This window comes from Pectinophora gossypiella, chromosome Z, assembly GCF_024362695.1.
Source record: "Pectinophora gossypiella chromosome Z, ilPecGoss1.1, whole genome shotgun sequence".
NCBI lineage: Eukaryota > Metazoa > Arthropoda > Insecta > Lepidoptera > Gelechiidae > Pectinophora > Pectinophora gossypiella.
Window position 1 is genome coordinate 27938955 of NC_065433.1, and position 23864 is coordinate 27962818.

General features: G+C 42.5%; 1 protein-coding gene across 1 annotated transcript in view; it reads right to left on the minus strand.

Annotated features, from left to right (window-relative positions):
* LOC126379770 (dystrophin, isoforms A/C/F/G/H-like) overlaps positions 1-23864 on the minus strand; it is a 321313-nt gene that overhangs the window by 65497 nt on the left and 231952 nt on the right. Inside the window, exons 35-37 of the mRNA XM_050028589.1 lie at positions 20540-20684; positions 18587-18710; positions 13960-14123 (exon numbers count right to left, since the gene is read on the minus strand). Coding sequence (XP_049884546.1) covers positions 13960-14123; positions 18587-18710; positions 20540-20684 — 433 coding nt within the window. The remainder of the gene's footprint in view (positions 1-13959; positions 14124-18586; positions 18711-20539; positions 20685-23864) is intronic.

The window sequence follows — 23864 nt, forward strand, 5'->3', positions numbered from 1 at the left end:
GCTAACAAAAACAGTAGGATGTGCATTATCACAGGTTAATTTTCTGTATTTAATTTTCTGCATTCGAAAACCACCAGATCTTTTTATTTTTTGAACTTCATCCATCTTTCTGCTTGCTTCTATTTCGATTTTATCGTCCAGTGAATAGACTTTTCTTATGTTTTACTTATTGTAGTCAAAAACGAATAAAACAGTCTTGTATAAGAGCAACAAATAATCTTAACTAATCTAATCTCAAAGCTTAGTATTAAAATTGCCTTAAGTATATCTAGGCAATTCATTTTTTACTTTACAAGACTAAACTGATACTTCAGTAAATCAATTTAGTATTAAGTGAGCCTTCAAATAATCTGAGTAAAGTAAAAATATACTTTTAGACTTAACAGTAGGCTGAGATAAGACTAAATAGTTTTGAGAATACTTAACTTGGTTTTGTGTATTCTAAATTATCTAAAGTAGGATTTGTTGAAAACTATATAGTTTTAAAGAAGGAAAAGAATTTATGAATTCCTAATAAGTCCTATTTGATTTGGATAAATCTCACTTTAGCTAAAGTTTAGACATATATGACTTAATCACAATTCTTGTTTGCTACTTGGGTTGTTACGAATCGAGGGATGGCATAATGATGAACCGTATAGTGACTGAGTAATCAGCAAAAAAAAAATATGGCGGTTACGTATACATTTTGTAAAGCTCACGCAGGAACAAGTAATAATTTCATTACCCTGTTGGGCGCAGCATAGCAACACCCGTCAACTGACGACAATATCCGATGCAAAAATTGTCTGCGCGGATATTCCAAGTTCCATTTCAAAGTTTGCGATACATTGTCATTGTACGACCTCTAGCAGTCTTTGTCCCCCGGCCGGCGCCCTCGCTCGCGGGAGGACGAAACAATAAACATCTTTAGCATATTCTGTACTACATACACACAATATATTCACGCCTATTACCAGTGGGGTAGGCAGACACTGGAATTACATTTGCTACGATTCACAGTACCGCCGGTTCACAACCGTACTAAACGTTTGTTTTAAGGACATCCTCAATGAGGTTAGTGTACTAGTGTACGCCTCTTTGGGTTCTCCTCTGCCAACCCTACCAACATAACCTTTGCCGCATTCGTAATCGTACAATGTTTCATCCATTCTACACGTGTAAACCATCTTAACATTCCCTTCTCAGCCTTGGTAGCTACATCATCTTTTTCAGTTTTAATATTAATATAAAGAACGGCAGAGATTATGTACGCGATACTTCCCGCCGCCGGCGCCGGCGCTGCGTTAGCATATCGCTGAGTACACGATTAAACTGCACGTTTTTATGCAGCGCATATTAATGACTTGCCCACTCCGTGACTATTCTACGTAGGATTTATTCGGAATCTATAATAACTAGGTCACTTTCAGAGCCGGCCGCTGATATTAATAATATTGGCTTTCTATGGTATATAACAGCGTGCTTGAGCACAGATTATGTAATAGTTACTTGCGTCTTTCCACAAATTAGGTCACTTCTCAGTTTGCTGGTATTATACAGTTACCTATAAATTCAGTACACGAAACTTGTTTCTGAAATAGACCTAAGTTTCCGAGAGTCGCTAGATTCATTCCGTAAGCTACAAAGTCCATTGAAAGCTCGACGCTGCTCGCGGTAACCACTTACCGGGCAACTAACAAAACATCCGCAGCGGATACAGATTAGCTCTCTAAATCAGTTACTGAAAAATTTCCCTTCCAACGTGTGGAGCCAAATTCGATACTGCGTGAAATGGAACAGGGCGCAAAAAGCTGGATCGGAACGTTGTTGGCTCCCGGCCAATCGATCTCATATTAACATATTAATACGACTGATATTAGTCCGGTAACTGATTGCGCGGATTACTGACACCTTATCATCAGAAATTATGCTCGGCTTGGCTGCTTAAAGCGGGGATTTCTCTTAATGTATTTGTTATTCAACGCGAGGAGACGACATACTCGCAATAGGTGTGGTGTTATACCTACACCGCGGCGATTCAAGACGCTGAACGCTGGCAATCAATTAGGAGATCATTATATTTATTTATTAAATTGCCGAACTTCACCTTTGCTGAAGTTCTTACTGGGGGAAGTGTAACCACAGCTCGTGTCTATCGCCGCGGAGATCTGCCGCTGAATGCTCGCGGATGCGTCAGCTGAGGTCTATTCCAACAAGCTATAGAACGTACTAACCAACCAATTAAACTCCACACTGGTAATTAATTCATACAACTAATTATGTAAAGTCATGTAATTCTCGTAAACAACTTCCTTTCACACGAATTTAGGTCTTCAGTTTGATTGAGTGATGGTTTCTCAAAGAAAATAATAGGTATAAGACAATTTTATTATTTACTCAATTTACCCACTTATGAACCGTAATAATACGATCCTATTCACGACTATATTTCCAATTGGAGTAATCAGAGGTACATCCTTTGCATGATGAAGTATGTACCCCGGCTTCACCGAGCAACTTATGAGTACTCCACCCCAGAAGGTAAAGAACCGCGCTGAGTATTCCAACAAATAATGATCACCAAACATCGAATAACTATTGTGAGGCGCATAATGGTAGTCGTATTAAGGGGACGTGGAAGGTTGAGTGTGCGTGGTTCACAGCTATTGTGGGACGTTTCCCAACTTTCGTATTGTAAACAGCTTGGAGTGAATACAGGTATTATGTGCGGCGGGATGTAGTCGCATCTTTTACCCTTCTTTACCCTTGAGAACCTCGGGTCTGGGTTCAAATAGAGATACAGGTACCTAACTATTCCGTGGTACGCTTCTGTCTTGATTAGTTACCATAAAAACATGCCCTCAAACGGTCTCGTATAAAACCTACTTTGCGAGATCGGTCCCAGCCGTAATCATGTCCATTATATATATTTAGTATTTAGTCCACATTGTAATTAGCTTTAAACATTTTACTAGAGCCGTGTTTTATTTGAGGACGTGAGCCTGTTTACTAGCTTTCCAACCGCGTCACGATTTAACCCATCCCCTTTTCATCCCCTTAGAGGGTGATCTCCAGGACACTTCCCTAACTTTAAAACAATCTCCATATCAAATTTCATCTAAATCGGTTCAGCGGTTTAAGCGTAAAAATACAGAGTTACTTTCGCTTTTATAATATAATAATTATAGTGTGGACAAAATGTCACGTGTACTTACCGGGCTGTACACCGGATACCGGACAAACAGGACGTTATAAACACTTACCTGAAAAGGAAAAGAAAATATTAGCAAATGTGCACATAACGTCCGTGGGGAAACAACACCACGCAAGTACAAAAACTGTATGACCTGCGTTGCTCGGTTTTGTTCGCCCACCGATAAGTAAATAAGCATGTACCTACTATCATAGAATAAGAAATAATACTAGTACTATGTAACTTTTGCTTATAAATATTAGTGCAAATGTGTTTTGGTCCCTGCATACTAGTTTCGATTATTGTAAGCCCATCTCTATGGTTTCCGCTGAAAACTAACGAGAATTGGAATACAGTATAATCCGCTTAGTTTCCAATTCGTGAAATATAACAAAAAATAAACTCTGGATGGCATTCATTTTTTATTATTATATTTCATTTTATATTTAAGTTTGTAGTCGTTACATGAGCCATGTCAGGGGCCAGTGGCAGCTCCATAGTTACGAGTACCCTGACATCGAGGTAAATGAGGTCATGGGGCACATAACCTAAAGAAGAATTTTATATTTAATGATAAGTAGTAAATTAGTAATATAAAAAACCTATAAACCCGCTTTGGACGGTGTAATGCAAACGATTTTACAATTTATTTGGTATGTGTTAATGTATGAGTTGAGTTGTGTGACGCAAGCGCAGACACTATATGCTCCGTGTAAACCTTGATGTTTTATTTTAATTAAATTGAATACACCATCACGCTTTGTACGATGGTCACATTCCCAATACTTAATTTATAGAACGGTAACTCTCCGCCCCGTGCTAATTCGTACTGGGCGCCGACTTCACCCCCGCGTGTCTCGGTCGTACCTAAGTGTCAGGCGGCACACTGCAAGAATGAAATGTTTGTATGGGTGCATCCTGGCAGTCGACTAGGCGTCATGTCTTGTCTAATTTGATAGATCTAGCGTAGACAACCCGGACAATGGGATTGTATTGCGTCGTACATCAATAGTGGCATAGATACAATGCGCTGAAGTGGATATTCCGATTGTTAATTTTGGACGTCCATAAACAATTGTAGCAGTGGATTGTACTGTAATACAAGTTGCGCAGTAACATGCTGTCGCAGTAACGGTGATATACTGCCCGGGACCAGGACTCGTCCTCACTACGCTACCACATTAGCTACATAAATGTTTCATATTTCGCCCTGAGAACTAGCGCCTAGAATAGCTAGACATGTGCTGCGAGTTCGAATACCGGGCCATTGTTTCATCCTAATAAATGAAATGACAAGTAATTGAATTAATAAACTACTTTTAACTATTATAATTATGGACGCCTAGTCCTCCAACAGCGTCTGTGGTCTGGTGGTTAGAACATTGGCCGCGATGTGGTGATTCAGATTTGATTCCCGATGGGGAGCTGTCGAAAATAATTTTGTGACACTGTCCTTTGTTTGGCTAGAATATTGCAGGCTAAATCACCTGATTGTCTGAAAAATAAGTTGCTGCTTCCACCAACCCGCATTGGAGCAGCGTGGTGGAGCATGCTCAATACGCCCTCCGGCTGATTGAGGGAAGGCCTGTGCCCAGCGGTGGGACGTGTATAGGTTGTTTACGTTTGTTTTTATAATGATAGACGATGGTCGGATCACCATCATATCCATCTCAGGAGTTAGTCTCAAGAGTGGCGTCTGAATACAACTCGTCCCTCTGCTTGCCTCAGATGCTACAATACGGGCTTAACTTTATGATGCATGTGCTAAAATGTTGCAGTGCAGCGCATGCAGTGCATATCAGGGTGCATGCAGGGTATACCTGTCGGCTGGGGCCGCGCAGCACCGCGTGACGTCATCAATCACCACCAACACGAACAATGGGCTTCAGAAGTTGTCGGTAATTCCACATTCAACTAGCACCCTCGAGAACGTAAACGTTCAAATTGAATTGAAACATTAACCGGAATTTATAGTCGAAACATGCCGAGAAGTGCTATGTTCAGGTTGTCAGTGGACCAAGTACATACTTCCCACGCAATTTAGCATGTTTCAATCAACCTCGGAATACTTTCTTTTAGTTTCCGTTTTTCTTCTTTCGTGAGGGTTATGAGATCAATGACCGATACACCAAGGCTTGACTTACAAGCCAAAGGCCCCCTGACATGGCTTAAGTAACACTACATACTTATTAAGTAAATAGTAGCTGGGACTGACTGCTTAACGTGCCCTCCGAAGCATGGAATCATCTTATTTTTCAGACAATCAGGAGATCTCAGTCTGTAATGTCCTGACCAACCCACGGACAATCTCACAAAGTGTTCGTTAGATGTGTCATCATCGGGAATCGAAAAAAAAAACTTTTATACTTAATAGCAGGATTAAAAATGAATAATTTCATTTCCCAAAACTCAGCGAAATGAAATAGCCACAGCACATCAACGCACAATCGAACAAAAGCCCGACAGACTACAAATTGGATTCACCGACACTTACTGCTCAATGTTTCTATTATAATTGGTAGGTGCCCATCAAAGAGCCGGCAATCCATGTTGCTTTGAACGTGTCATTAACAGCCGTACATAACTCGTATTATATCCACCCAGACGTTCGAAGTACCTATCTCCAACCCATTTTATTATGTGCAGTAAAACGGAAAATTCATTGATCAATAAACAGGCAGCTAACTGTTTGGTGCTAATTACGGGCCAGCAGTGGTCCAGGCCGGGCGTACCCCGCCGGTGTCGCACCAAGCAGCCGGCAATCTTGTTGGGATCGAGTCCCCACAGGAGCTGGACACGTGGCGGGCGTAATGCCTGCTGGCGGCGAACAGCCCGCCGCCGCCGCGCCGCCCCGTCCGACAACGGGCTCTGTTGATATTGCCGACCGGCTCGCAAAACAATCAAAAGTATCGAGTAAACAGATCAGTAAAATTTTAATTTTTATGCCGGAGATATCGTTTTGTAAACCTCGATTTATTAATGAATAAATGGATCGGATATTGAAATGTAATATTTGTTTTAGCGAGTACTATCGGCCGCCGCCGCCGCCCCGGCCCGTGCGCCTGCTTACAGGCGGCTGATGTCGGTACACCGCAATATTTGCTGTATTATTAATTTGAAAATGCATTAACAATCAGCAAATACTGTTAAATTCACTAATTAAAACGAATTTCGCGTAGCCGCCTCGCCAACTGCGAGCGGAGGCTGTATTGTGAACACGTTACACCTACTGAAATGCTATCATTATCGAACCTTCTTTTGCTTTCATTAATAATGGTGCTGTAAAACAATAAACTTTTAATTAATGAATTGAAAATAATAAACTTTAATATTTCAAGCCTCAAAATTACATTACATAGTTGTCAGTTATTTTGCATTTCACAGATAAAATAAATAATAAAAATCGAACAGGCGGAACAAAAGTATTGAATTACATTAAGAGCTGGAATAATAAATACCTACAACATTTCACAAATTGAAAAGTCCAGGTACAATAGTGCGAGAGACAATGGCGTTATCGGAAATATTCTTGAAAATATTGTCGAGACAATACTTTATGAAATCTGGTGGGTCTCGGAACTTTGTCTGTTGCGCCCTTTTCTCGCTTGTCTCGCGGCGACACATCGGTACGGTCTCGGTATATTCGGTAACGTAACCTACCGAACCCCTTTATTGTAAAGAGAGCTTTTTGATTAGTGGTATCGGTAGAGAGCGGCATCGTATCGGTGTACCGGGCGCGGTACCAGTGTGGACGAGCCTCTACCTATAGGTACCGGGACACAAAGATAACTTAAATCTGTTAAGCTGACTTCAACTTTTAAGAACTTAGTCGATTAATATTGAAAATATTCTTGATAAACTGCCTATATGCGTCCCACTGCTGGGCACAGGCCTCCCCTCAATCAACCGGAGGGGGTATGGAGCATACTCCACCACGCTGCTCCAATGTGGGTTGGTGGAGGTGTTTTTACGGCTAATAGCCGGGACCAACGGCTTAACGTGCCCTCCGAAGCACGGAATCATCTTACTTTTTCGGATAATCAGGTGATTCAAGCCTGAAAAGTCCTTACCAAACAAAGGACAGTCTCACAAAGTGATTTCGACCATGTCCCCATCGGGAATCGAACCCGGACCTCCAGATCGTGAGCCTAACGCTCTAACCACTAGACCACGGAGGCTGTTTTTGAAAATATTCGAAATTGTAAATTGTTCAGGGATAAACTTGATAAAGGTAAATTAAGTGATTCCTAAAGGTGTGGCTAAGAAAAATAAATGTCAAGAAACTCAACTGCAACAGGGGGTTAAAGGCTACATTGAAGTAATTCATCTAAAAAGCAATATTGCTATTTGACAATTGTTGCCATTGCGCACTTTTTTATGCGGTCTTATAAAAGTATGTATAGACAGAAAGTTATTCATTGGAGGCACATATTTGACACTACCATGGCTGACATGGAGCCATACGAAAATCGGACTTACAATCAGCAAATATCTTACACATTTTCACGAGAACTATTGGATTTCCGACGAGAGCAGACGATTCGGCCTAACACAACATTATTCTATCTCACTCGACTGTCTTTTATTTTGTCCCTACATTAAAAGCCGCTAGAATATACCTATGTCGTACTTATTTACTGTGATGAAAATGATTCATCCTAAGTAAACCTTAATGTGTGTTTATATATGTATTTATTTAACTAATTATCATTTCAGATCAGTTCAAATAATTTTAAAAATACCTACATTATATTGTAATCCGTTTGTTGGAATGTATGAGCTTAACCAGTTTAGGGACGTCAAGAATGTGTAAATGTTGTAACAAAAACTTTTTGTGGAAACAAAAAGTTCAGCCATGCTAACTTTTAAATACCGTTGTAACTCACATAGGTACATTTCAATATGACTGGGTATGATTGGTCACATAATAAGACACGACGAATTTATGAAAAACACGGAAGGGAAGATAAAAGGAAAGAGAGGAAGGGGAAGACCAAGAGGAGCTTACATGGACGAAATTAAAGAAAGGCGAATGACGCGTCCTTTATGAAGTCCAAAAATTGGATTATGGACAGAAACAGATGATAGGCGCTACACTGACAACGAATCTAAAGTTAAAGAGACATCTACAATATTTTTGTTTCGCTATCGTATGGATCGCGTTGCGCTGTGAGGAAGGTTGCTAAGCCGCCGGCGGTGGCCGGTGGTCGGCTGCGGTCGGTCGCTTCGGTCGCTGCGGATTATACACCTACTTAACTCCAATTGCGACACCGGGTCGTCGGACGGCGCATCGCATACTCAACAGAAAATACCCCACTGTTTAAACACATATACAATATACTCGCACGAAGCCTTCTACTAGGTATCTTGTATCAACTGAATGACAGAACGCTAATTAATATTTAAATGCCAATTAAATTAACGCTTGTAGATTATATAAGATATGAATGCTGCTGTCAGTGTTATTTGCGCTGCGTGAACCCTCAGTTTGGTTACCGGAATATAGCGTTATGTGTTGAACTATCGCCGGCTACAATGTTGGTAGTGACCTGGCGCAGGGGACGCCCCGCCGCCAATATGATACGAGGCATGTTCGTCTCACAGACAACGTCCTGTGAACGGCAAAATTGTCCACAGAGGCGACAAACCTTCCTCTTAATATATGCGCGCACACGACTGCTGTCAGTCTGCCCGCGCCCCCTCCCCCGCCACCCGCGCCCTTCCTCCGTCACCCTCTATATGAATGTTTGCTCTATTAATATCTGTCGTTTTCAAACAGGATTTTGCTGGCTTTTTTCGCAATAAGGGATGTTTCACGTAATTTTCTTCAACCCTGAAAGATGTTTGTTACTTATGTCAATCTCGTGGATTACAGAATGACGTAACCCACCGTGCAGTCGAAGCTGCAAATAAATAATTCATCCTAACGCTACAAACATTACAAACCAAATGAAGACTGCACCGGGAGCGCGTTGCCTGCATTACAGCACAATTTTCGCAATACAAATAAAAATCCCCATCAAAGCATTATTATGTCAGGGTAAAGCACGATTTTGATTAAAATACATCCGTCTACTGTGTCGGAAATACCGCAAACAGGCGTCCGGGCTCCTGCGAGCGTATCCCACCGGCGGCCCGCGCGCCCGCGCCTCGCGGCCCACTCACCGGAGCATTCCGCCGGTAACACCCATACGACAAATGCACACGTTACTAGAAATACATTTCCGTGAAGGTAACTCTAGCGCGGTGGTGCCGAGAACCATTCAGAACGCTTCGGGTTCGACCTCCCGTTCAATTACTGTCGGATGCATCCGGCCGGAGAGTTCGTGATGCTGGCAATAACTCGCCCGCTCTTTCCTCCATTGTTTTAAGAAATATTGGACCGAGAAAAATAGTTTGAACTTATTCAGAAGTTTTCAAGAAATACAATGTTTGCGCTGTATTTACGAGCTTATTGCGCTTAATATTTTTCTACATTGAACGTTAGATAGGGTCAGACGTATCGTTTATTGTGACAGTATCGAATAAACGCCGCTGGAATATACAGGCACAATGGACGTAAGGCGTGTGGGCGGAGTCGAGAACCTTGTGAAAAACTCGAACTGAAACCGATTGCGTATTCGATCGTATCGCTAACGAGCTTCGCCGCCGCCTCTGAACGTCGGCAGCCGTCGCATCACTTGTTAGCCACCCTAGTCCAGCTGTCAAACACATTTTACTTCAGGAAGAATTCCGTAGCCATACATGATTGATGACGCAGCTGCGAGAACAAAATTATATCCGCAAATTATATATAAAATTTACAAATACGTGAGCTCGGTTTCAATGTAAGCTTGATGTATTCAGAGCGCCAATCAATACTTGCATTTCATATTTTGCCCGAAATAAATTATGAATACGACTGGCTTAGGTTTGGTTTGACATTGTATTTTGAAATAGTATATTTGGATGTTTTCCACGAACTAGAAGTGAGACAGACGATCCTGACGACCTGATTATTCTAGCCATATTAGAGGCGGCCAATCAGCTCGCGACAACAAACACTTCAGGACCCCGATACCGACCTCGCCGGTGTGCTCGATGATTTCCCTCATTCGGCGTTTACCGCTATCAACCCACTACGATCGATTAATTCTTTCAAATATGATGCCCTCAGACGACGCCATGAGTCGAGGTTCGCGCCTAACTGGGCACCCACTCTCAGACCGTCAGGTCTTAAATTTTGTATCGGGTGAGAGCCCTCAGCGCTCCTCATTTGTCCGGCCAAGTACTTAATCTACAGTAAGTAACGTCAAAAAAAATGTCGGCGAGGATGCTCCGTCACTTGACCGAGGGCGCGTCGTTGCAGCGAGTGGCCGGTAACGATCCGATAACGAACCACTGCATTGTTATACTCCGAATGTAGGCGACCTCATCGAGTGCCGCCCCCCCCCTCCCGCCACGGTCGTGAACAGCTACACTAGGGACTCAGTAACGAGCGGGGTAAAGGTGAGTGGTGAGACGCCGCCAGGTGACCGCAGCAAGTTGTGTATTCCGCGACACAGTCGACAGTTGCACGGCCCCAACTTCGTCTTTGAGTTTAGTCCATAAAAGCGATGCTAAACGAGAACACCGACGAAAGCTTCACATCTACGAAAGTCAGCATCCTATTTAAGACTCGAAAACAAGCACTGAATACGTTCCTATTTAGGTCGCCTGTCTCAGAATATTAAATTCCTTAAGACTGGCTTTCTTACATCCAGGCGTGTGATCCTCGTGATTAAAACATACGTCCCAGCACATGTGAGTGTGTGTCGCCACAATTTCACAAAGTTGGTTCGAAGTGGACGCCAGTAATTAAAATAGTTTCCTGATTTATTTGTGCGCCGCGCCCACAGCAGAGCTACAGCCGGCCGAACTAATACTCGCTAACACCACACTTCAAAACTTCCACTTTGACGAGCTTCAGAACCTTTTACGACGATAAAAGCCGCGGAATGAGATGAGTTCATTTCAAGGAGAAGACTCGAATCCAGAATTTAATACTTTCTGAAGAAATTACACACTGTTTTGAAGTGTTGCGCCGAGGGAGGGGGCGGCGCGCGGGGGCCCCGTGTCTCGCGACTGACAGGGTGATACTTCTATTTGTCATAACAGAACATCGTCGTTAAATTTATGGTGTCGCATCTCATGTTAGGCGCTCATGATATGGGACATAAGAGTGTTGGTGTACGTGGACGAATCCTCTCTTATGGATCACTAAAATTCATGTACTGTAAGAGGCCGGTCACACAGGTCGAGGCGCCGCCTGCGAGCTGACTGCACAAGCGTGCACTGCGCAGGTCTCAGCTCTAATCGTCCCCATTAGCGAACGAAGTCATCTAGCATATACCATTCAACGTGATTCGTGTATACGGATTTCAGACTGTTTTTATTCCTCAAAGTTTTGGTGCTGAATGTTAGATGGTGCATCGGTACACTAAAGTATGCCACGATTGAACGGCAAACAGCAGTCGCTTGTGCATCAATCAGAATTTAAAATAAGAATCATTTGCATCCAGCGGAACTGCATAACTTTATTACCTTTCGGCTATCACGCCGGTGTGAATGTTGTCAAGCAACTGAACTGTTGCCGCTCTGACATTTCAGACCGCTTATGTTTGTATGTTGGTATAAATATGAGTAGGCAGAATATACCTATCTATCGGACAAACGGCACTAGCAAAGGGCCAATTAGGGCATGTTAGGACAATGAGCAGCGGTTATTACGTTGACAATAGTCGATGCGATTAATTGGAAGGAGCGGCCTGCAGCCAGCTTGCGACGACCAGCAAGTATGAGAGCGGAACAACATTGTTCGAGCTATGCGCCACAAGAACTTTACACAATTTATTATCACAGAGCATGAAAATCATCACTTAGCGGCTTATACGACGAGCTTCGTCTCGGTCTAGGAGTACAAAGGCTGTCTAGAGCGTCATAAGACCGCGGGCGAGTACTGCAGCTGAATCAATCGGCATCCAATCGGCTTACAGCGCCAGTTTACAACTGTGTGACGAGCGCTGCGCTCCAACTTTTTAATCCCGATTCACTTTGGACACGAAAGCGCAACATTTATTTAAAGAATGACGGAAAAATAGAAAACTCGTTTAGAAACATAAGAACACGCCTGTGTCCCGTGGGGGTAGGCAGATACCAAGGAATTCTACTTACTACGATCCTGATACACCACTTTCGTTTCTTCAACTCTCATCAAAGTCACTTGGTTTAGATACTTTTTTTCATAATGCTGTTTATGTTTTTTTTACAAATGAAAACAAAGTATGTCAAAATCTTAGATTTTCTATAATACAACTTTGAACTTACACCGTATCCCGGAATTACATTACGTCTGTGGATACAACACTGAAGGGATCTTCAGTGTTCATTTATCAGCTGCAATTCAGGGCGTCATTCGTGCGCGGGCGCAGCCTGATTAGCACAGATTACAATTCACAATGTAGGCGACGTCTCAATTAAGGATACATTGAGGCTGTCGCACTGACTCACATTGCAACTTGAATTACGAGTGTTAGGTTACGTATAGCTGGTCAGAGATTTCATATGAAGATCCATCCAACCGAAGATGGTTCATGGTACAATAATGATGACACGATTATGAAACGGCCGCAAAATTGGGAAGGAACCGGACGATCCAACTGTGAGTTACCAAAACACACACGGGAAAAGCAGGTACACAAACGTGGTAACTTCTCTTTTTTTTTGTCGTCGGTTAAAAAGGAAAATACATGTATGTGGAGAGATCTGCGGAAAAAGACATGACAGAACGAGGTTTTAAATTTGTCATTTGATATTTATAACATTTTTCAAAGTTTAAAATAAAAGTAAGTAATTATAATGTTTAATGTTGGAAGTCAAGGAATTGGCCTTTGATAGACTGGAATGGAAAATGCTACACCGACAAGAGCGTGGCTCTTAAATTGATGATGATGATGAATTATAATGTTTACGTTTCGTACGTACAGGAGAGAATGATAGAGATTCGATGCACGTCTATCATAATTCACCAGAAAAATGCAGCAATAAATCTAAGTTGGGCCAGATCCGCCCACTAATTACATACTATGGCTACATCAATTGAAGTGAACATGCATTTCATGTGCCCTAGCTTATAGCTCATGCATGTCAATTAAGCGGATGCGCACACAACAGGGCGACAACGTTTGACATCAATTTCTTTACACGCCGAGATTGACATTACATATTGTGCGTGATCGCGCACGCGCTCAGCCGGTTAATCATAATCCACAATGCGATCAAAGCGCTGTTGAAGCTTTTCATGTTGTCACGAATGTAAATGAAATCAGTGTATGAGTGTAACAGCTTATATTATACCGTACCTACCTATTACATTTTATGACTTATTTAGAAAGATGTAATTTTATAATTACTTAATAACTCGCCCGAGAATATGGTAATTTGGTAAGCTTGCTTTCAGGACGTCTCGTATGGTTAAACCCCGTAGCGCCATCTAAGTGGCGTTAGACGTATCACGCATCCAGCGACCCAAGTGTTATCGATCGTTCGCGAACTTCCTATAAATCCTATGAGATGGCGCCACGAGTTATAAAATTGATGAACTTTTCAAGTTTATAATTTTGATAGGTATATAATATAAGAAGCAATGCATGTACTAATGATGATCTGAATGCTTTGTTTCTGCCATGAAAAAATATCAGCAAGAAAAACCGCGACACAGGGTCCTGAATAGACGTTCCAACCTGCTCGTAAAAATAGGGACTTACCTGGACAGCGTCCTCGAGCAGGCGGCCCCAGGCGTCACTGCGATCCACCAGCGAGTTCCACTTGTCCGCTAGCTTGGTAACCTCGCGCCGGATGGAGCGCGCCAACTCGCGAGCCTGCTCCTCTGCTGAGCGGTAGCCGCGGGAGTCGCCCTCGTTCTGACCAACTGCGGAGATAAATTATAATTAGCCAGTGCCAGGTGTTGGGGCTGATATTAGGAGCCGGCGTGACCAACCAGTAGTGTTTAGGGGGGATTGGGGGAGGAAAGGGGGCCCTTCGTTCTGTGGTGGGATGAAGTGAGCTGATAGTAGTAGTAAAATTCATAAAAATATTTGAAAGGTACCTGTTTAACTATTTTTTATCAACTGTGAGACTTGTTTGAGAAATTGTTAAATAAACATTTATTCCGCAAAAAGAAAAGTCTTAGAACTAAAGGCATCTTGTCCACGCCACGCCGACCACGGCGAATCTCAACGGAGAACAAAATTTTTAGCCGCATAATAAAATATTTTCGTTGCATTTGGAAAAAGACGAGATTTAAAAATTCCCAGACGCATATTTCTTTAAAAGTTTAATAATATTCTACCTGGAATCTGAACACAGAGGTGTGTCAGTTTCTTTTTGCTCTCAAGCTAGAAATATGTCGGTAAAGCGGCCGCGGAGTGCTGGTGCACGTGCTAAGAGCTAATATCTGGAGCGTGAGTCGTCGAGCCTCCGGGAAAAGGCGGGAATTTAATAATTACGTCGTTAGTTCCGCGCCGCCCCCACCGCTGCCCCGCTGCCGCGGCCCGCGACCTCACGGCACACAACTAAATGTCTAAAGCCTTTGTAAAATATCAAAACACCTGAGTGAGATGCCCACGCCCGCGAGTTACCGTCTCGTCATTCACAGTCCACATGTCCGGTTCGGTTTAACCTTTCAATACTTCCCCGGTAACTACACAATGTTGCGTCACAAAGCGTTCTACAGATTCCTTTGAGCTAAAAATGTTTAAAATAATGCCGTCACCGAACAATCGAGTCAATTTCCCCGTCGCAGCGCACCGCACCGCCGCGCCGCCCGCAGCCAATCAAGCGAGCCCGCCGCACTCGCTGCGATGGAATATCTTTCATTTATCCTTTTGCATTTTTCGTTTATTATACGGAGGGAGAACATCATGGCGCATTATATCGAGCGTGAATAGTTCAAATCGTTCGCCAAACTTCATGTTTTTTATTCAGTCGGCTCACGGCTGTACTCGGCGCTATTGGCTCGGCCATTACACTTTTTATTCCCGCAGCAGCGGCCGGCGAGGGTTAACAGATACTCCTTTACGAGTGAACCTACAATTTTAATTAAGAATTTCTGAGCAAACCTCTTAATCAACCAACACAAGCGGATCCAAAGGCTACGCCGGTACTGCTCCGGTTTAATTAAAAGAGGTATGCTTTCTGTAGATTTTCCGTTTTTTGGGAGTGGAATTTTCACATGTTTCTTTTAGGTACCTACTTGTTGCATTCAGTGTATTTCTGCCAGGTCCGACGAAGGATGAATGTTAAATCAAAAAGTTGAATCGCATTCCGTTCTTTGTAAAGTAGAGTTTGCAATGTGCAAGTTGCGATTTAGTTTGTTTGCGTCTTGTTTTCACTGTAATACTTATTTGTGAACAAAACATTCGAAGCGAGCGCGTAACGACAGCCGACGTGGGGAGCGTTAAATTAAAGAAAAATGTTGGTCATGATGGCAGTAATAATTGAGCCATGTCAGCTTCATGCCAGACCCACCCCAGCCAGCCTACTGCCCAGCTCCATGCCGTCAGTGGGGACTAGCCGGGTCTAACGAAGGAGGTGTTCCTGTTTTTAATTCTTTCGTCACCGACCGGGAAACTGTACATATGCGGCGCGGTTAAAACGCGGCTCTGGGCGGACCTCACTTTATGCGCGGACGTAGGCCATCATAATGAACCTATTGCTCAGTAAGTTTACTATTGGTAGGTACGTTTTTTGCGCCCTTTAACTAAAGGACGCACTTATAAATGTAAAGGGTATCGTCCAAATTTTCTTAGCCGGCGTACGTACCAGGAGAATAAAACTGAATTTGAAACTAGATTTGTCCAGTGTCCGCTGGGTGTGCTGGGTATGTAAAGCAGGGCCCACACCCGCCCCCGCCAGTGGCCGGCCATAATGCGCGCTGATTGCAGCGCTGCGCTCCTTGTGAATATCGACAGATTTATTGCTATCCATCCACACTCGGAATTTGCAATTAGTGCTACCGACCCGCCCTGTAATTGCACTCACTCATTCATTTACTCACTTTGTTCGAGTACCCCCACCGTGACCACACTACGCGCATATTTATGGACTCTCAAACGACTACGGAGAAATCACACTCAAAAAAGTATGAAACAAGAAAATAGATAGGTATATTTCTCTGAAATGTGTCCTAAGAGTTTGCCCACCACGGTATACGACCACGCCTATCTGCTCAACATCACTTTTCGGAAGAATTTCAGTGAAATATATCTACCTATTCTCTTGTTTCATACTTTTTAAGTATATTTTTATTTATAATATTATGTTTGGGTCTTAAAAGCTATCCGGAACATATCTGAGTCATGTTACCAATTCAACGTAATTTTCAAGCAAATACAACGAAACCCGCGGGCAAAAACTAGTAATATGTACACATTTTCATTTGATACCCAACACACTAGGTACCATTAAAATTTTTGTTTTTTTCATCCCCAATTTATATCCTGTATATAGAGCGCCACATTGAATTTTTCGTTACGTCATATAGCCATCGGATAATCAAGACGCTTCTAGTGACACCTCATTTGTTAAATTCTGACAAGTGGATAAGAAACAGACGTGCGTTCACACATACATTTTCACATTTTTTTTTTTTGGCATTTTTCTGCTTACAGATTTCTATCCCGGGCATTGTGGGCGACTAGTTGATTTTTTCGTGTAATGTGTTTGCTATTTTTGTATAGGCACCTAGTTTATTTTGCTATCTATTGTTGCTGTATGACCAACATATACCGAAGTCTATCTGTGGAAACCTATAATAGGCTCTTTTGTGATTTATATTTATGTTTATACTATTTAATGTAGCTGTTGGTTTTCCTATACGAGTAAATAAATAAATAAATACATATATACGGTCAAACATACAACCCTCCTTTGCTTCCTTTGAGTCGGGTAAAAATTAACACGGTCTACAAGTAACACTGTTACTGATATCTGAGTTTTATATTGCCCCAAATTGTGCATGAAAATCACGGGGTCGCCGGCATGATGTTTTTAACCGCTACTTCGGGTATGAAGGTGTTCAACAAGAAAATGCTTAAGTTATGCGGTGGCTGTCGTCAGATGGCTGAGTGTTGACGCCGTCCCTAATTAAGGCAAAATTCTAAGCTTGCAGGAATACCTACATTGTAATTGTATGCCTTGTAGGTAAGGTACCTATAGCGCATCACCAGGGTGTCAGCAACCTGAGCATTCAGTGCATTAATTAGTGTCTGTTATTACGTCGTGACGTCATCCCGCATGTCTATAACTGTTGACGATCATAATCATGTCGGAGCGCCATGCGCCAGGGCCCCCACTTATTTTTTACGACTTTAACCTTTCTGTACATATTTATCATGTCTCTCGCTTCGTCGAGGAATGCTTTCACATCAGATGTTTCTTTGAGCCGCCGGTTGGGTTCACGCGCGATATCGACTTCTGCTTTACGATAAAGTCGAGCTAGATTAAAAGAAAAATGTGAAGTAATCTTTCCTTTGAGTTCTTTCTTTCATTAAATCTAGAAATAACCAGAATCGGTGGGCAGTGGAGCGTGGCGGGAGGATTGTCGGAATGTTGGCACTAGTGCGGAATGCCTTTGTATTACGGTGCACTGTACAAAGAAAATCTCTCGACAACTCAATCGGAGCACGTACATACCTTACTAAACAAAACGCCTAATAAAATCAAATACAAAGAACTTGTAGACGCATTGTGTTACCTATACCCGTTTGTTACTTTCTAGATTCATTATTTTATCAGTAAAAAGGCAAATAAGTAACTTGACTTAAAATAACATTTACTTATCTATTGCAATTTACACGTATATGACACTAGAATCATCTAGAATCATTACCAGGAGAGGCGTAGAAAAAGCGGACACAACTTCAGGAAAAACGTTTATAATGAGCGATGGAAATGGTAATGATGATGACCAGCGGAGGAAAAGAAATGAAAATTAAAAAAAAGCATACGGCCGTCTCAGGAACGGTGGTTAATAGTATATTTTTTTACGTCACCTATTATCGCAAACGGCATAAACTACTTGGCCAGTCAAATTGGGAGCGCTGAGAGTTCTCACCCGGTTTATTAAACTATTGTTTTACATGACGCTTATGCACACAGACATACATAGACACCGGGAAAAACTGCCGTTAGATCTAACTAGCAAATAGAAAAGCATTTCTGATGTGATGACGGCAACCGTTTTAACAATTTCGGTTGCGACTACGACTTTTGAAGTTCGAAAATCGAATAAAAGTTGCTCCACGATCGAATACTCGCACCCGCTGAGCAGGTCGCTCTCGACCGCGGGCCGCCTCCAGCTGATAATCCTGACAATACAAGAGTGGTACTCACGCTCGGTGTCACTGGTGTCGGAGAGCGGCTGCTCGTTGGCGATGTACTGGCGCCCGCTGAGCAGGTTGCTCTCAACCACGGGCCGCTTGTCTTCCAGTTGACGGCGGAACGCGCGGTGATCATCCTGGGACACCACACACATTGGTTATAAGACGGCTCTTATCTAAGAGCATTCTTCAGGAACATAAACGTTTTCATAAGTTGTAGGAGATAAGTGAAGATGAGATGTAAACAATGCAGGATACCTAGTAAGATTCTCGTTCCTTGTCCAACACCATCCGTGTTCTATGTGTATAAACACAGTTAACGAATTTCAATCGGGTAGTCATATTACGTTTTCCCTCGAAATATTTGAGGTAAAGCAGCAATTCAATTAACAAGCACACTTGTATTTAGTTTGATCAAGGCGCTCGTTGAGGGCGAGGTGGAGGCGAGCGGCGCTGTGACGTTGCACGCAGGTTCACTTTATTTGGTAAGGTAAACCTGTAAAGCTGTGTCCCGGCCCACGGCGCTTGATGATATGGAGATACGTATATAAAGGCGCCGGCGTCAGTCGCCAGCCAACACGACTGAATTTTATAGTAGCCGGAGATTTCAAGGAAACCTTTTAAAAGGATGATCCACATAAATTTTAAGTGTAACATATAAATTATGGCCTAGAATCATAAAATATTACACTCTATCGGGTCTCGTGTAGCCGATCGCCATTATTTTTGATTTTCCACTCTCTCGGTGGGAATTTATCGTGTCCAACGAGGCAAGAAGTAAAATATCGTGTGTTTTACACGCCGAGATTTCACCCGCGATACGCCCGTGTGCCCCCGCCCCCCGCGCCGTGCCAAATGTGGACCCGATACCACCAATTCATCTATTATTTAGTGGAGTTTGCGCAAAACCTCATTACACTCTTGACCGATTCAAAAACTACCTGTAGTAAGTAATATCTAACACGAGCGAGCTTGGAAGTTCAGTCCGTGGGGAGACCTCAGCAGTTCGCTCATTGTGTGTTATCTAATCCTGTTAAATAATTCAATTACGTGCTTATTTGCTAGTCTTCAGCCTCCAGGTGGTCTGTGCCGCGCTCGGTTCTGTCACAGTAATTAATTTTAAAGCAGATTGTTTGAAACGCACCGCAAGCACGCCGCCGCCGCCGCGCAAATACGCGGATCCGCCATTTTGCGGTGTGCACTTTCCAAAATGGCGCAATTTAGGGCTACCGGTGAACCCACACCGCAAAAATGTCTATCTATTTTAAGCAGCCAGCACTAACCAAAAATATCGTGTACATTTAAACAATTTGCTGCCAACTTTTGAACTTCGTTTAACAGATGAATAATTTAATTGTAGTTGTAACTTTATTTCAGAATTAAAATTATAACTTGGTGTTAAACATTTCAGCGTAACATCATTACTAACGGCTAGCTTTGATAACTTGACTCGAGCGTGAACAGACGCCTGCCATATGATTTAGCATCGATGCGGTGACGTTTATGCATGTCTCTGCAATGTAAACTAGTCTGACAGTAATTAGGACATCGGTGTATTGCGCAGTGCAGCCCCGGGGCGGGCGATCCATTTAGCGTGGCGTGCGATGATGGGCGAGGATTAGGCTGGCGGTCAAATTATTTATCGTTGATGCGTGCCCGCCGCAACCGCTTTACCAGAAAGTGGGAAAGTGCATTATCAATAACGAGCCTGCACGGATGACAGATTTCCACGACGCGACGAGGAAATTCGGAATATCGACATCTACGTCATATCTGTCATGATCATTAAATTTTACCACATGTAAAATTACAAAATATGACAACTTTTTTATGTCAATTTAATATTTCACGACGGTGACAGTTTACAGTTTTTTTACATAACCTTACATTTTCATCATCATAACGTAGGATTTATCTTGTCGTTTAATAATTGTTGTTAAGTTTTGCGAGTAGTTTCTTGACTCACTTGTTGTTTGAGCAGCGCGTTGAGGTCGCCGCGCGGTGGCGCGAGCGCCGTCAGCTCCGTGTCTTTGCGGATCACCCACTCCGTGAGCTCGCGCAGCGACAGCAGCAGCGCCGACCAATGTTCTGCATTGCTCTCCAGACGGTTCCTGTGTACAAACATCAAGTATATATTATGTTAAGTTAAGTCTACCCAGGTAAAATATTTACCATTAACTGAGACCCCCCCCCCCCTGTTCGTCTTCTATAAACAAAGCAGGTACAAGCCCCCCTAATCAATATTATTACAACAAAACGATGAAACACAAAGTAACAACATCAACAATGAACATTCACCACAACCATTTCAAGAAGATGTAAATTCGAACGAATCCAAGTTTCGATTAGCAATCAAAACTTCTAATTTAAATATTCATACGTAATCTCACTTCGCTGCAGATAAACGAACGTTAATTTAAAAGGTATGTTAGCATGGGGAAATTAGGGATTATGTCCCATAAAAGTAAGTCCCATAAAGAGGGGCTCCGTGCCTGGAGACAGTAATTCAAAAACTTGGCTGGTATAAAGCTCCGAAATAAGTACGATTGTTGAAATTTTGGCCGCAGCTCAGCTCCCTAATATGTTTAAGCCGTGACTTCGGCTGAGCAGTAGTGCGGCGCGGGTGGCGCGGGCGGAGCGCCGGGGCTGCGCTGTCGATAAAACGTGCACTTCATTTATGTATGAGCGCCTAACTGAGATAGATCACTTGTTGTATCCAGATGATCTTCAAAAATGAAACTTTATATTCAGTGATTAGGTTTTCATTATTAGCGAGTTAGGCGTTCATTTTGTTACAAGGCAGTAAGATAAAAGAGATAAAGATACAGTTTCCAAAATTACGGAACTGTCGATATCTGTGTGACGTCACTAGGACGACTCCATAAATTTAGAGCTCTGCGTTTGAGACAATTGCTGTGAATTTTACACTTGCTCGACTTACTTAAACTAGATTTTACTTCAATTCTGCACAAACTCAGTGTACGGCTTGCCGCACACTTGCTCATGCGCATTATATTTGTGTAACGGAGGTGATTAACGTGCAGCTATTCGGATAATATGTTATGGTCTCATTGGAAAAGATCCAATGGTTGATAAATCGTTATAGTTTTCGGTGGACTTTACAAAACAGTTTATATGTACCTATTGTAATTATCGACCTACTAGCAGCATTATTAAAGGACACAAATACAAATAAATGTACGCCACGTGCACAAAAACCGCCAGTATAGTTTGGTCTGACGGTTTTGACGTATACATATTGGAACTGTCCCTGCGGGCTTCTATTAGTTAACCGGGGGCGGATCCGTCAAAGCTCGGGACTACTACCGCGGCTCACCTGCGCCCGACCGCAGCACCCCGCTACAAACATACACACACAATATATACGTACAAGAGACCCGCATACCAACTCGAGGACAAAGTTCCCGAAAATACAGGCCTAAAGGACGCAAGAGATATAAGACCCAAGTAAAACGCGACCATTGTCTTAGCGTTTTACTCAAAGTTCGTCGTCGTAGAAGGGCTGCTTGGGATTTATTGCTCCCCACATGAGCCACTTAATGAGCTAGTTTGACGAGCACACCGCGACGAGTCGTCAAAATCACTATTAGCCGTTGTTGCAGTCTGGCGGGTACAGTGACACATGAGCAATAAAACCCCGTAGGTATATTACATACGTCTCTGCCCCTGCGCCGCCGGCACACCCCGGATACTTCATACAAACAACCTTGCTTTACACAGACACTACACTTTGACGTTATCGTACATGCGCTTCTGTGTGTGTGACGTCTGGGAGCTGCCAGTTACAATACCTAAATTAACCGTTATTACTTACTTAAGTAGGTGGTACTACTTACGAAAGAAGTTTTTATAATCATAATATTTATTTATTTCTTTCCACATAAATCACAATAAAAAAAATACAATGAAGGTTTTGAATATAAATAAATAAGCTTTATTACTCTTAACTTAAAAACTGGTCCTATATTATTTCGAAAATCCAGATTTTCGGAATACGAAATATACAGATCGACGGGGAATATTTTCACGGTTAAAATTCGGGTATTCATTTTGTCAGGAAACTTTTAGTTTTTGAGTTAATCAATTTTATTTTCTATTATTTGTCATTCTATTGATTACATTATAACCGCACTTTGACATTGTTAATGTTGTTGTTACTAGGATAGGTAAAGGTACTAAACTATTCAGCCTAAATGGGTTAGGTTAGTATGCTGACCACCGCGCATGAGCCTTGCGAACGAAGCGAGCACATCGCGGAAGCGGCCGGCGAAGTGCCAGAACCGAACTGCTTTGCGTAAACACACTATTTGATCAAATTCATTAGATATAACCAAATTATTTATAAAAAGAGGCAGAGTTACAGCTTTCTTTTGTCTTCCTTTATACGAAAATTATAAAAACAACTTTAATAATTAGTCCTAGTAGTAGTTCCGTGCTTCGGAAGGCACGTTAAGCCGTTGGTCCCGGCTGCATTAGCAGTCGTTAATAACCACCAATCCGCACTGGGCCCGCGTGGTGGTTTAAGGCCCGATCTCCCTATCCATCCATAAGGAAGGCCCGTGCCCCAGGATTTTTACCTCAATTTTATTGCAAATTATTATCATGTTTTGATGAACAATCACCATAAAAACTAAACAGAGATAGGCGCCACAAAGGCGCTCGCGGGCCACTACTGTGAGACCTAATATTCGAATCAGACGAAAGAACGTCGGCGTCCAATTTCACAATTCGAACACATAAACTGATAAAAATAAAAAAAAAAAAACGGTGCGCTCGCAGCCTTCGCGATTCAAGACTCCTTAAACTATGGCCGAGGGTGGGGAGCGGAGAGTATTACTCTTAATTCTATGCCGCCAGGTGCACTCACTGCACCAGCTTGAAACACTAGATTTTTGACTACCTATATAAAAAGGTAGGTAAAGTAGGAAATGGTGTTAAAATACTGATATGTTTCAGAAAATTTATAAAGTGGTGTTTACCTGAAGGGCACAGCTAGATGTTATAGACCGGTGAGCATGAGACAAAGAAAACTCCCTTGAATTTGTACAATGTATATTTTTAAATCTACAAATTTCATTAACCATAGGTAGGTCAAAAACCCTATGGAGGGAGACAGGTCGCGCTTTGGTCCGTCAGGTTAATTGTCACTCCGTTACAACCATGGGATATCACTCTGTTTAAAACACTGTCCGTACACCTGTAGGCACCTCACTTACTCGAGGACCTCCGACTATCAGGCCTACCTGAGGCGTTCCGGAATACCGTACAGG